We start from the raw sequence: 14,591 nt of genomic DNA on the forward strand, positions 1-14,591 counted from the left end.
AAGGCCCTGTCTCAGAATGTGGAAGGTACCCAAGGAACAATGACTAAGGTTGTCCTCTGCTATCCACATTCATGTGTATTCACACCTGCACACATACACGCATGTACATGAACCAGGGAATATTGAAAGCTGTCCCTATCTCATTTTAAAATTCACTTTAGATTACTTTAATATGTATGAGTGTTTTGCTTGCATGTATGTGATGGGAAATGTCATTCTGTAAATATGTTTCTCTTATTGGTTAATCAATAAAGCACTGTTGGCAAATAGGAAGGCAAGATAGGTGGGGCTAGGAGAAAAGGAGGATTCTGGGAGATGTAGTAGAGAGGAGAGTCATGATGTAGAGACTTGAGAGGAAGAGGTCCGGACTCTCTCTCCGATAAGACCATGTGGAAACACTTAGATTAATAGAAATGAGTTAACATTTAAGACAGAGCTAGCCAATAAGAAACAATAGTAACTGGCCAACAGCTTTATATATCTAATACAGCATCTCTGTATTAGATTCCCACAGAAGCTGGAAGAGGCCATTGGATCTCATAAATTAGCTACAGATGGTTGTGAGCTGTCATGTGGTTGCTGAGAATTGAATCCAGATTCTCTGCATGAACAAGTGGTCCAAACCACTGAGCCATCTCTCCAAGCTCTGTTTCTGTCATTTGACCTGAAGGGACAAGGGTGGGGAGGAAGCTGTCCTGGAACCAGTCAGGACTTGAGTCTTAGAAGAGGCATGATCTGCTACTTGCAGAGCTGTGCCCTTGTGCTCAAAGGCAGTCACTGCAGGAACGACAGACTGTCAGGGAGGGGAGGGTGGTGATGGAACCCTAACCCCTCAAACTCAACTAGATGTAAAGGGCGGGGAAAACAGTATGGCCTCACCCCTCCTTCCAAGAACAAGTGATACCCTCTCCCCTCCTCTCTCCTCTCCTTTCCACTGCCCTCTCCTTTCCTCTCCTGTCTGTCTGTCTTTCTCCCTCCCTTCCTCTCTCCTGTATGTTTGAGTGTGTCACATGGGGGTGCATGTGACTGTGTACACATGTACACTCATCCACCTCGGATTTGGTTACTTATATTTATTCATTTATCCTGAGACAGGCTCTCACTATGTAGCTCTGGCTGGCCTAGAACTGGCTATGTAGACCAGGCTGGCCTCAAACTCATAGAGACCCATCTGCCTTTGTGTCCTGAGCTCTGGGATTAAAAGCATGTGTTACTATGCTTGATTGTTTCATTGTTGGTTTTTTTTTTTTTTTTTTTTTTTTTTTTGAGACAGGGTTGTACCATGTAGCCCTGGTTGGCCTGAAACTCACAGAGACCTATTGCCTCTCCCTCTGTCTCCCAAGTGCTAGCATTAAAGTGGTGGCCACCATGCCTGGCTTCTGCCTGTGGTTTTTGTCTTGTTTTTGTTGTTGTTGTTGTTTGTTTTGTTTTGTTTTTTCTTTGTTTGTTTGGTCTTTGTTATTGTTCTGCCTTTAAAAAAGCGTGTGTGTGCATGCGTGCATGTGTGTGTGTGTGTGTGTGTGTGTGTGTGTGTGTGAGAGAGAGAGAGAGAGAGAGAGAGAGAGAGAGAGAGAGAGAGAGAGAGGGAGGGAGGGAGGGAGGGAGGGAGGGAGGTGCAAGTGCCTGTAAAAGCCAGAAGAGGGTGTCAGATCCCTTGGAGGTTGTGAGCCATCCCACATGGGAACCACCAAACTTGGGTCCCCCGGGTAACTGCTCAGCAGCCTCTCCAGTCTCAACACCAACCCCGCTCTTGTGTTTTTGGAGACAGGGTCTCTCCCTGACCCTGAACGCATTACAAATGCCAGCAAGCCCAGGGGATTTTCCCCTACTTTTGCTTCCTGGATGATAAGCAGGAACATCAGTTTTGTCTTGTTGGTGGTGGTGTTGGGGTGTGTGTGTGTGTGTGTATGTGTGTGTGTGTGTGTGTGTGTGTGTGTGTGTGTGTGTGTGTGTTTCATGTGGATTTAAGAAATGAACTCAGAGCTTTGTGCTTGTTAGACAGGTGCTTTGCCAACTGAGCTACCACTCCCAGTACCCCAGGGAATGATTTCAATGGAAAACAGCAGGGGAACTGACAGAATGCCCTGACACTCTGCCCCTGTTGTCACCTTTCCGAGTTCCACACTTGTCTTATGTGCTGGGCTCAGCTAAAGACAGATTTAGGGCTCCTCGTCGGGATTTTATAGCATCAATAAACATCAGCCTTTTAAACAGGGATTAAGGGATCAGCCTACTTCTTATTCGAGTAAACCAGAGTGGGAATGAGGAATTTGTGGTTCAGAGGCACCCGGTAGGGAAAATTCAAGCGAGATAGTTTTCCCGTGAAACTCAGCAAGTCAAAAAGAAGGAACCAGGTCTGGGGGTGTAGCTCATTTGTCATAATGCTTGTCCAAGCATACAGGAAGCCCCGAGTTCCATCCCCAGTACCAAATAAACCTGGTGGCATGCCCATAATCCCAGCACTCAAAAATTCAAGGTCATCCTTGGCTACTTAGGAAGCTGGAGCATGGCCTCAGCTGCAGGAGACCAGTCAAAAGTAATACTGGCAGTGAGATGGCTCAGCCTGGCGATCTGAGTTCAATCCCTGGGATCCACGTGGAAGAAGGGAAGAATTGATTCCTGCAAGTTGTCCACAAGAGCGCAAGCGCGCGCGCACACACACACACACACACACACACAATTTTAAAAATTATACAAGTCGGGAGTGATAGTTCAATTATTGCTCCTTCAGAAGTTCGGAGTTAGGTTCCCAGTACTCATGTCAAGTGGCTTGCAACCACCATTAAGGCTAGCTCCAGGGCATCCTATATCCTTCCAGTGTACCCACATGATGGACAAAGTGTGTCACAAATAGTTTGGATCTATTTAGCATCTGGTTTGAGGCTACTCCAGTGTTTACAGGTGTGGACTCGGGTCTGCACAGCGCCTGCAGCAATAGCCAGGCTCTTTGATCACAGAACAAATAATCAAACAAGGGTCACATGGAGAGCGGTAGAAGCAGAGAGCGTTTATTAAGAAAGACGCTCATGAGAATGGGAGTGAGCCAGGAAGCTGGGGAAGGGCAGGGGTCAAATGGCATTAGATCATGAGAGGCCAACTCTTTTTTTTTTTCTTACCAAGAAAAGTTTTCTTTTTTCTTTCAGTAGCTTTGTTAATTGCTCAAAATCATGTTTTTTCTGTGTGTTTTTTTTTCTCTCCCCATTTAAACATTATCACACAATCCTATTCTGAAAGACAAACATTTATTAAAAACAAATCAAAAATAAAAATTCGCAACCCTAAACACCTAAATTGGTCATTTAAAGGAAAGGGGGGAGGAGGGGCTTTCTCACAGGCATTTACACAATGTCATGTTTTTCTCCATAAAAGGGAAAAAGGGAAGCATTTCAAAATGAAAGGTGAAATAGCTTAAACAGAAATCATCATAAAAAGGAACTTCACTGAATTAAAAACAAAACAGAAAAAAAAAAAAAAAAAAACCATTGGTCAACCTACAGCATCTCCCCATCCTCCAACTCCAGGACAAAGACAGATTGTGTCCAGACAGAAACAGGCTCAGCATTCCAGTGATGGAGCAATTGTGCTGACCCCCCCCCCAAGCATCCACTGCTCCATGGAGAGCCCAACTTTCTATAGGTTGTTTATATAACCCCCCCACCTGCAGATTTCAGGCTTTTTTGGACATTCTCTGTCCTTTAACTAGTGGCTGGGGTTGGGGGATGTTCAAGGCAGATTTTCTTTGTGTAGCCCTGGCTGTACTGGAACTTGCTATGTAGATCAGGTTAGCCTCCAGCTCACAGAGATCCATTTGCCTCTGCCTCTCCTTGTGCTGGGAGTAAAGATGTGTGCCAATACCTAGCCAATAAATGTAATAAAAAAAAAAAAGAAAAAAAAAACCCTAGAAATAGGTCCTAGTGGTCCAGGTACATTATGACAGGTACTCATACAGCTGAGACAGGAGACAGTAGAGTCAAAAAGCTGGGCTGGAGTGTAAGTTCAAATCTAGCCTGGGAAGCTTAGTGAGATTCTCTAATATAAAACATAAGAGGTATGAGAATGTAACTCAGAGTTGGAGAACTTCCTAGAATCCCTCAGTGAGGGGCTGGGGTGTGGCCCAGTGGTAGAGCACCTGCCTAGAATCCCTCAGTGAGGGGCTGGGGTGTGGCCCAGTGGTAGAGCACCTGCCTAGAATCCCTCAGTGAGGGGCTGGGGTGTGGCCCAGTGGTAGAGCACCTGCCCAGAATCCCCCAGTGAGGGGCTGGGGACATGTTGACTGAGGACTGGTTACATGGAAGCTAATAATCCTGTGGTTTCTTCAGTGAAGTGTTAGGTACACTCCTGTATTCCCAGTGGCCAGAAAGTGGAGTCAAGAGGGTCAAAAGTTCCAGCCAGGCTAGGCAAAAGAATGAGACCCTATCTCAAACAAATGTTGTTTCAAATTCCCCTTCCTTCCCTTTTCCACTCCCTCCTTCCTTCTTTCTATATTTTTGGTAGGGTCTTCCTGTGTAACCTATGCTGGCCTGGAATTAGGTGTATTGTCCAAACTGACCTCAAACTCAGGATCCTCCTGCCTCAGCCTCTTAAATTCTGGGATTGCAGGCAAAAGCAACTACACCAGCATACTTATAAAATGTGGCCGGTAGGTGGCAGTGGTTAGCTACTTCTGGCATCACCATGGCTTGTTCTCACGCTTTACAGGTCTCATTCTGTAGCCCAAGCTGCCCTTGAACTCACAATCCTCCTGCCTCAGCTTCCTGATTACTAGGATCATGGATGTGCACTACCATGCTTGACTGGTTTTGGCTTTTCTTAAAAGAGCTTCAGGCTTTGGTAACAGACAAGGAAGATGTCAAGTGTGGAACTTTCCCAGAGCTAAGTGCACACTGGGCAGCTGGCCACATATTCCTCAGATGAGGGGAGGTGCACAAGTAGAGGCAGCACAGAGCTTGGAATGAGCTAACCTGGAGCCCAGTGTTAGAATCACTCTGTATACTTAACATCTATGACCCTCAACATTCTCATCTGTGAAATGGGTATTTAACCCTCCTCCACCTCAGTCACCTAGCAGATCAAAGGAAATGAAGTTGTAACGGATCTATCTCAGTGTGTTTTCTGTTTACAGAAATGGAAATGGCAAAGGCAAAGTTTATTTCTCACAGGTCTGCAGGCTGGGAAGCCTACTATAATACTGTCAGGGCTCTGATGAGGGTCTTCATGATCCATTTTACAACAGGGCACATGGCAGCACTCTGAGAAGCAGAGTGAGCATGCTAGCTCAAATCTCTTTTCTCTTCTCTGGAAGCCACTAATGTCACAATGGGAAGTCCAGCCTTATGACTTCATCTACCCTCGATTACTTCCTGCATTTGCAATTTTTTTTATCTTGCTGTAGCAAAATGCCTGACAAAAGCAAATTACAGGAGTGAATTAGTCAGGGTTCTCTGGAGGAGCCGAACTGAAAGAATGAATGTACATATACATGTACATCATATACATATACATCATATAATATACATATTAATCATACACACACATATACATACACACATTGTGTGTATGTATGTATGTGGGATTTATTAGAGTAGCTTACTCCCCTAGAATTCATCAGTAGCCAAGTTTATCATGGAGGGATAGGACCTCCCCATAAACTCTCCTCCAACCGTGACTATTGACAAGTCCAGCCATATGCAGACCCAGATTTTTGCTGTTATTTGTGCATGTGCATGAAAGAGAGGAGAGGGAAGAAAGAGAGAGAGAGAGATCACTGTAATTCTGTCTGGTCTGGAACTCACTATGTAGACCAGGCTGGCCTTGAACTAACAGATACACCAGCCTCTGCCTCCTGAGTGCTGAGATTAAAGGTATGAGCCACCATACCTAGCTTTGTTTTTGTTCTTTAAGAAAGTGTCTTACTATGTAGCCCAAGATGGTCTTGGAACCCCTACTGTGCCTTGGCTTCCAGTGTTGGGTTACAGGTATGCCATACGTCACTATTGTTCAGGGGCCATCCTATAAGGAGTGTATGTGTATGTGTGTGTGTGTGTGTGTGTGTGTGTGTGTGTGTGTATGACATTCTGTCCATCTCCGCCTTATTTTTGTCCGAGACAGGGTCTCCACTCAACATAGAGCTTGCTGAGTTAGCCAGATTGCCTCACCAGAAATCCCCAAAGCCCTGCCTGTTTCCACGTCCTCAGGGTAATGATTGCAGACATGCACTGCTGCCTCAGCATTTTATGTGCATGCTGGGGACCCCTGTAATCCCAGCATTATGGAAGATAGACACAGGAAGGTCACTAGGACTTGCTGGCTCCAGCCTAGCTCAATGAGAGACCCTGTCTGAGAAGAATAAGATGGGGAGTGATGGCGCAGGAAACCCAACATCCCTCTGTGGCCTCTGCTTGTGTGTGCACACGTGAGCACACAGACACACACCAAAAAATAAACAAAAACAGGCTGGAGGCATCAGTGACGAAATGATTACTTAGCTTCCATGAAAGGTTCCACCTCCATGGCCAGATGAGCTAGGTGTGGTGGCATATACCTGTCATCCCAGGACTGGGGAAGTAGAGGCAGGAAAATTTTACAAGTTGGAGTCCTGCCTAGTTTACACAGTGAATTCTAAGTCAGCCAGGGCTAAATAGTGAGACATTATTTCAAAAGACACCCGAAAAACAAAACAAAGAAAGCTATAGAAAACTGCTTCTCCATGGAAGACACAATTGTTTCATAGCACACAGACAGTAGAAACCAAGCATGCAGAAGTAGGAACTACCTCGTTCAAGCCCCCGGGTTTGCTGCTGGGCTTTGCTGGTTGAAATGGATGAGGCAGCAACACATCACATCCTGGGAAGGCAGCTGCTGAGCCAGCCCAAAGGGCCTCCTCGCCATCAGTCTCCACTCTAATGCACTGGATAGATGCTTACTACACCCAAGGGAGCCTTAATGGACTCCTCAGCCTGGTCTCCGCTGAAATAATGGATTCCTAATGGAGGAGACAACGTCGCTACCAAATGAAGCAGGGAGGTAGAGGCAGAAAGAAAGAATTTTTCATTGCTCTAGGGAACTAGCCGCATTCAGCACATCCTTGGGTTTGGGACAGAAGCAGGGTCTCACATAGCCGAGTCTCAAATTCACTATGTAGCTGAGGATGACCTTGAACTTCTTTTCTATTTAAGTCTTTTATTTATTTATGTATATGATTGTTTTACTTTCGTGATCTATATATGTTTCCACATGAATGCCTGGTGCCAGCAGAGGTCAAAAGAGGGCATCAGATCTCCTGGAGCTGGAGTTACAGGTGGTTGAGAGCTACCATGTGGGGTCTGAGAGGTCCTTGCAAGAGCAAGCACTCTTGATTGCTAAACCGGCTCTCCAGCCCCTGTGACCTTGAGCTCTTAATCCTCCTGCCTCTGCCTCCTTAGGTGCACCAGTCACCACATCCATTGTATCCAATTTTGAGGATGGAACAGGGCTTTCTGCATGCTGGCAAACCAGTCTACCAGGAGAGCCATCCTCAAGCATATGTGTTTGGCTGGATTTGGGTTTGGGCTTTTGACACTGGGTCTAGTGTGGCCCAGACTGGCTTTGAACTGATGGTGTAACCTTTACTTCCCATAACTTGTTTGTTTATTACTTCTTTTCTTTTCTTGTCTCATGTCCCTATTGATTTCTTCTGGATCAATTTCAAAATATATTATATGTAAGTTCTTATCTCAAAACCTGTTTCCACGAAACTCAAGTGTCCCAGATAAGAACTAAGATCTTGGTGAATAAGTACTTCCTTAAGGCCTAGTGAGAGTAGCCATTATTCATTGCTAGTAAGGGATGCCGAAGAAAACACAAATAGAAAGGTGTCCCAGGTTCATGGTTCAGGGATCTGGTAGTATTAGTGTTCACACTCTTTGGTTTTTGCTGATTCATTTTTATTGCTATTGTTTCTGTGCTCATGTAATTCCAGGTGGGCAAGGTGGCCTGCCTAGGATTCTAAGCATTGAAAGTGGATATAGGGGATCCCCTGAGCAAGCCATATTGGTAAGCTCTGGGTTTGACCCTGTGTGTGTGGTATGCAGGCATTTGTGCCCCTCTCTCTGTCTCTGTCTCTCTCTGTGTGTCTGTGTGTGTGTGTGTGTGTTTGTGTGTGTGCACAGATATTTGTGCCTGCATGTGTGTGTGCCCTGAGTATTTGTGCCTGTGTGTGCACATCTGGGGGACAAAAATTTGTGTTCCTATTTTATTCTCTATAACAACATCATCATCTTGAGACAGTGTCTCATTTTGTAGTCCTGGAACTCACTATATAAACCAGATTGCTCTCAAATTAAAAAAGATCTGCCTATCTCTGTCTTCTGGGTGCCAGCATTAAAGGTGTATGCCACTATGCCTAGCCAGTCAAAATTTTTAATTGTGAAAACAGAGGTCAACTTTCAGGAGTTTGTTCCCTTTTCCCACCATGTGGCTTCCCAGGGATTGAACCCAGGTTATCAGTCTTGGTGGCAAGTGCCTTTACCCACTGAATCATCTTGCCAGTCCTGGTGAAATCAAAGCTTTATTTTGAAAATCTCCAATGGAAACCGTTCTCTCCTTCTACCGGAACTATGAACCTTCTAAAGGAATTCAACAGACTCCATGAGGACAAAGGAGCCACGAGCTCAGTTCAAGGATCCTTGAGCTAAAACTCCAGCATGCTTCTGGGCTTTCAACCTAGAAATGTATCTCTGTACCCACTTGGCCTGTGGTTGGACACAGATTTTCTTACCTCTTTTTGTAGTCAATCTGTAGGGAAGAGATAAGAAGTGAATGTTGACACTCTTGGCATATGAAGCTATGGGAGAAGAGGGTGACTTAGTGTGGCCAGTGTTCTCCCCTATCCAACACAACAGCCACACTCTGTTTCTGTCCAATCTCCTGCTGGTCCTGCTTCTCCTTCCCATTTTCCCTGGGATCCACACACTCTCAGGCTCTCAGACCCCAGGAATCATGCCTCAGAAGGTCTAGTTGCCAGACACTAATCTATATTGTGACCCTACCTTTCCTTTCTTTATAACAGCATTATTGAGACATAGTTCACACACCCTATGGAGCACACATTTGACATGATTAGGGATGATGATATTATAGCTCAGCTGTAGAACACCTACCTAGAATCCCCCAGTGAGGGGCTGGGAGTGTGTCTCAGTGGTAGAGCACCTGCCTAGAATCCCCCAGAGAGAGACTGGGAGTGTGGCTGTCTATGCTAGAGCTCCTGCCTAGAATCCTTTAATAAGGGGCTTTGGTGGAGGTTGGCTCAGTGGTAGTACATTTGTCTAACATGTAGAAATCCCTAGTTTCAATCCCCAGTAAGGTAAATAAATAAAAACTTAAAAGGTAAGTACCTGTTGGTTAATAGACCAGTATATTCATAGACTAGAAAACTATCACCCAACAATTTTAATCTTTCATGTGTGTGCATGTGTGTACATGTGTTCATGTGTGTGTGTGTGTGTGTGTGTGTGTGTGTGTGTTCTGAAAGTATAATCCAGAGCTTCATAATAGTAAATAAATGCTCTACCACTGAGTTACACCACAGCTCCGCACAATGAATTTCAGAGGACAGAAAGGAACCACATACAAGTATGCTACTTTATTTTTTTATACTTTTAAATTAAATTGTATTTATTATTGTGAAAGAGGAGACACTTGCTATAGTGCATATTTGGAGCTCAGAGGACCATTTGCAGGGAGTCATCTTTCTGTCTCCATCACGCAGAACCAGGAGAGCAGATTCAAATGGTTGGGTTTGGTTGCCAAGAACTTTTATCTAATGAACCATCTCACCAAATTCATAATTTTTTAAGACAAGGTCTTACTATGTAACCCCTGTTGGGGACCATCAGCATCCTCACTACCTCAGGCCTCTGAGACAGAAAATTACTGCCTCTTAAGAAATAAGCAAAATGTTCAGCAGAGCAGTCCTACAGGCTTGCGGTTTTACAACCAGTTAAAGAATAGCTCAGGATATTCCTCCTGTTGTAGTTTTGCAACCAGTTAAAGAATAGCTCAGGATATTCCTCCTGCTACAGTTTTACAGCCAGTTAAAGAATAGCTCAGGATATTCCTCCTGCTACAGTTTTACAGCCAGTTAAAGATTAGTTCAGGGCGTTCCTTCTACTGACCCTTTCACCCTGCCCACTTGCAAACCCTGCTCACATCCTCCCCATGGTCCTATATAAGCCACCCCTGAGAAAATAAAGTTTGACAGCTTGATCAGAACATGGACTTTCTGTCGTTCTTCTTATCCCTTGCCCTTCGATTCCCCTAGGGATTTCCCAGTTTGTCATTGACTGCCCCATGGGTCGGGGCAGAATAGGCGCCCAGCGTCAGATGGCAGAGGACATCTAGGTCTCAAGTTCATGATCCTTCTGCTTCAGACTCCTGAGTTCTGGGATTACAAATTTACACTAACATGATCACCTCTTGCTTTTATACCCAGCTCTTAGAGCATGGCTTGCTACGTGGTATGAAAGTCAGCATCTAACTATCTCAGAGTCACCTGTATTTCTGCAAAGAGAGGGCCCTTACCTAGCTTGGTGGTCAGTTTTAATTGTAAACTTAAAATCTAGACTTGCCTAGGAAGGAAGTCTCTTCCTAGGAAGTGGAAGACTATCTTGGATGTATTAATCAAAGTGAGGAGACTTTCCCACTGTGGGTGGCAACATTCTTTAGGCAGGGACTCTGAACTGTGTTAAGAGTAGAGAAATCAAGCTGAGCTCTGTCGGATATGCATTAAGTCATTGTTCTCTGCTCTTGAATGTGAATATAATTATGACTAGCTGCTTCAAGATCTTGCTACCTTGTCTTCCCATCAATGATGGATTGTATCTTAGTTTCAGTTGTCAAAGTAGTCCTAGCTTGGAATAATCTGAAAAAATTCAGTTAAAGAATTGCTTCAGTAAGATTGGTCTGTGGCCACATCTGTAAAATATTGTCTTCATTGATGATTGATGTGGGAGAACCCAGCCAACTATGGGTGGTGACATTCCCTAGGCAGCACCATTGCTAGGCAGGTGAGCCTGAACTATATTAGAAAACTGGCAAAGACCATGAGCCACAGAGCAAACCCAGTGAGCAGCATTCTTCCATGTTCTCTTCTTCCCTTCCTGCCTCGAGGGAGTGTGGCTTGAAATAAACCGTCTCTTCCATAAGTTGCTTTTGGCCATGATATTTATCATGGTGACAGAAAGCCAACTAGAACAGACTGTAACCTGGAATCTCTTCCTTACATTGCTTTTACTGGGGTATTTTATCTCAGAGGCAAGACAAAACTGAGATACTCCCAGATTCCCATCCCAATGTCCAGTTTGTCACTGGACATCTACCCAGTCCATGCCCACTGATGTGGATGATGTAACAGGACTTAACACTCACATCACAAACTCATGGGAACAGCTGGTTTTGGCGAGCTCGTAGGTGTACACCCAGTCCCACGGGATTATCATGTGGTGGTAAGAGAGGCAGCAAGGCCTAGACATCTCACTCTCACCTAAAAAAATACAAAGAAGAATGACCTTGAAGTACTCCTTTCAGTGGAGGTGCTTCAGTGGGGAAGGGAAGAGGGTCCAGCTGTGTACGTACATGTGGCAGCTCCAAGGTGGACACTGAGGAAGAGGGTCAGGAGAACAATGGGGCTCAAAGAGAAGGTCTTCATGGTCCACTGACCTGGGCTCTTCATAGATGTCTCCTGAATTCCTCTTGTCTCGTCTTCCATGAGGCCGTGTAACACCTGAAGAACATTCCAGAGGATTTTGTGGTTGAAAACAAAGTAGTCGGGGTGGGGAGGCCAGAAGAGAGCATTGGATCCTCAGGAATTAGAGTTACAGATGGTTATAAGCCACCCTGTACAGGTCCTGAAAACTGAATTCAGATCCTCTAGAAGACAGTAAATGCTCTTAACTGCAGAGCCTTCTTTCCAGCCCCTCACTTGGGTTTTTTGTTTTGTTTGTTGGGTTCTTTTTTGTTGGTTGTTTTCTTGAGAAGGATTTGTGTGTGTGTGTGTGTGTGTGTGTGTGTGTGTGTGTGTGTGTGTGTGTGTGTGCTACTGCACTAGCTGTTCTGGAACTCTCTTTGTAGACCAGCCTGGCCTTGAAATCATAGAGATCCATCCCCCTGCCTCTGCCTCCCATGTGTTGGGATTAAAGGTGTGCACCATGCCTGACTCCCTCACCTTGTTTTTTAAAACAAGGCATATCACTGGGGGCTTGAAGCTTGTCAATTAAGCTAAGCTGGCTGGCCAGTGAGCCCCAAGGATGCATTACTCTCCACCTCCCTAGTGTTGGGGTTACAAAGGCATGCCACCAAGGCTGGCTGTTTTGAAAACATGAGTTCTGGGGATCTCATGTCTTATGCTCTCGTGTTCTCGAGGCAAGTGTTTTACTGACTGAGCCATCACCTCAGCCCCAAAGTAACTTTTTGGAGAACAATTTGCTTCCTAAGAGAAGGAAATAAAGACAACTCACAAATGTGTCCCAAGAGGCAGAGGGCAGCACTGTGTCTCTACTTATCAGGTGAATCAACACTTTCTTATTTGAAAATGAAGTAATATTCTAGAGCTAGGACCTGAATGACCTCACAGCAGAAATACTTGTTCACACAGGATGCTGGACTGATGAGCAAAATGTTGCTATCCTTGTTCACTTTGGGTGGCTCAGGAACATCTGTAACTCCAGCTTCAGAAGATCCAGAACTCTCTTCTGATCTCCACAGGCACCTGTGCTCCCAAGTACATACCACCTCCTCACACACATGTACAGAGTTACAAATATTCAAAATAATCCTTTAATTTTTTTAAAGAGTTAAGTGATATATAATGTCCCATCTCAAAATATATTTGGGAGGGAGGGAGGGGGAACTGGGATTGACATGTAAAATAATAAATTAAATAAAAAAATTAAATTAAAAAATATATATTTGGTAATGAACACCTATAATTCCAGTCTTCGGGATGCTAAGGCAGGAGTATCACAAGTTTGAGGCCAGTCTGAGCTACATCGATAGACTTTATCAAAATAAATAAATAAATAAGCCGAGAAAGTGTGCAAGTGTGAAGCCTTGGATTCAGTTCCCAGAACACAAAACAATGCTTCTCTCCTTTTGAAGAACTCCCTCTCAGAACCTGAGAGAGTGATGAACTCTGAGGGAATGGTTTAACCCAGTATAGAAACAAACAATTCAAAAATACTTTCTAATCTATACATTTTTTATATATTTTCCATTATTTTTATGCTGCTTGTATGCATATGTCTGTGTATCACATGTATGCAGTGCCCATTGAAGCCAGAAGAAGTTGATAGATACCCTAGGGCTGGAATTATAGGCTATTGTGAGCTGCCCTGAGGGTGCTGGGAATCCTAGGCGGGTACTCTGAGGCTGAGCCCCCCTCCTCAGTCTGTCACAGAGGATTCTAGATAAGCATTCTACCACTGAACCATACCCCTGCTTTTGGTTTAAAAAATAATTTACTTATTTATGTGTGTGTTGTTGTGTGGGTGTGGGTGGGTGCCAGAGAGAGAGAGAGGGAGAGAGAGAGAGCTTGCATGCTGCTCTGGAATGCATAGGAATGCATTTGTGGGGTCAGAGAACAAACTTGCAGAGTCAGTTCTCTCCTTCCACCACGAGAGTCCAGGGAATTGAACTTGCATCATCAGGCCTGACTGCAAGCACCTTTGCCTGCTGAGCCATCTTGCCAGCATGGCCTTTGAGTTTTTGAGACAAGATCTCATAGCCTTCCAGGCTGACTTTAAACTGCACTTTCCTTCCCCCACCCGAGTACTAGGGTTACATATGGGCCATCGTTTTACTATGGTTCTGTCTATGACTGTCCTCCTCCTATAGTTAGTGGTCATTGTAATTCCTTTATGAATCAGAACCCTTCAATGGCTTCTGCTGGAATCTGCCTTCTCAGCACTCATGCACAACGCTCTGCCTGAGTCCCGAACACAACCTATCATTTCAGCCCTCTGGGTCCTGTGCTGTTCCCAGCGTCCCCTCCCCTACGGTTAAATTCCCTGCTTCATACCCTCCAGGTTGCTGACTGGGATCTGGCTACATTTGTACAGATGTCCCAGAACCCTCCATCTGGGATGTTTCCCAAGGTGTGGTCAGCCATTTGAGCTTCTGCTGCCATGGATACCCTTCTAAAATTCTTCTGTTGTCATGGTCACAGGGATGAAACAGACTGTCTCACTAGTCCAGGCTTCCTTATGTCCCTTACGGTGTAGACTGGTGTGTTCCCATCTCCCAAATTCTTATGTTGAAGCTCTAACACCTCAATGTGTCTTTGTTTGTAAACAAGAACTTTAAAGATTCATTTTATTTTTTTGAGACAGGGTTTCATTCTGTAGCCCTGGCTAGCCTGGTACTTACTATGGAGACTAAGTTGGCCTCAAACTCACAGAGCTCTATTTACCTCCTCTGTCTCCCCAGTACTGGGACTAAAGGTGTGCCCCACCGTGCCTATTTTTATGTTTATTTTATTTTAAATTATGTGTATGTGTACCTCTGTGTTTGTGCACATGAGTGTAGTTGCCTGTGATGGTTAGAAGAGGGAGTCAGGTCCC

The 14,591-nt window shown here is 44.8% G+C and overlaps 1 protein-coding gene across 1 annotated transcript; it reads right to left on the reverse strand.

Annotated features, from left to right (window-relative positions):
- Window positions 1–8,648: 8,648 nt before the first annotated feature.
- On the reverse strand, window positions 8,649–11,727 carry Ccl26 (C-C motif chemokine ligand 26). The gene is made up of 3 exons (XM_051204897.1): window positions 11,611–11,727; window positions 11,404–11,518; window positions 8,649–8,772 (listed from the first exon to the last, which is right to left on the reverse strand). Exons 1-3 carry the CDS (start codon window positions 11,705–11,707, stop codon window positions 8,649–8,651), a joined length of 336 nt encoding a protein of 111 aa, XP_051060854.1. The 5' UTR covers window positions 11,708–11,727.
- Window positions 11,728–14,591: the final 2,864 nt, after the last annotated feature.

This window comes from Phodopus roborovskii, unplaced genomic scaffold, assembly GCF_943737965.1.
Source record: "Phodopus roborovskii unplaced genomic scaffold, PHOROB, whole genome shotgun sequence".
In the NCBI taxonomy this organism is placed as follows: Eukaryota; Metazoa; Chordata; class Mammalia; order Rodentia; family Cricetidae; genus Phodopus; species Phodopus roborovskii.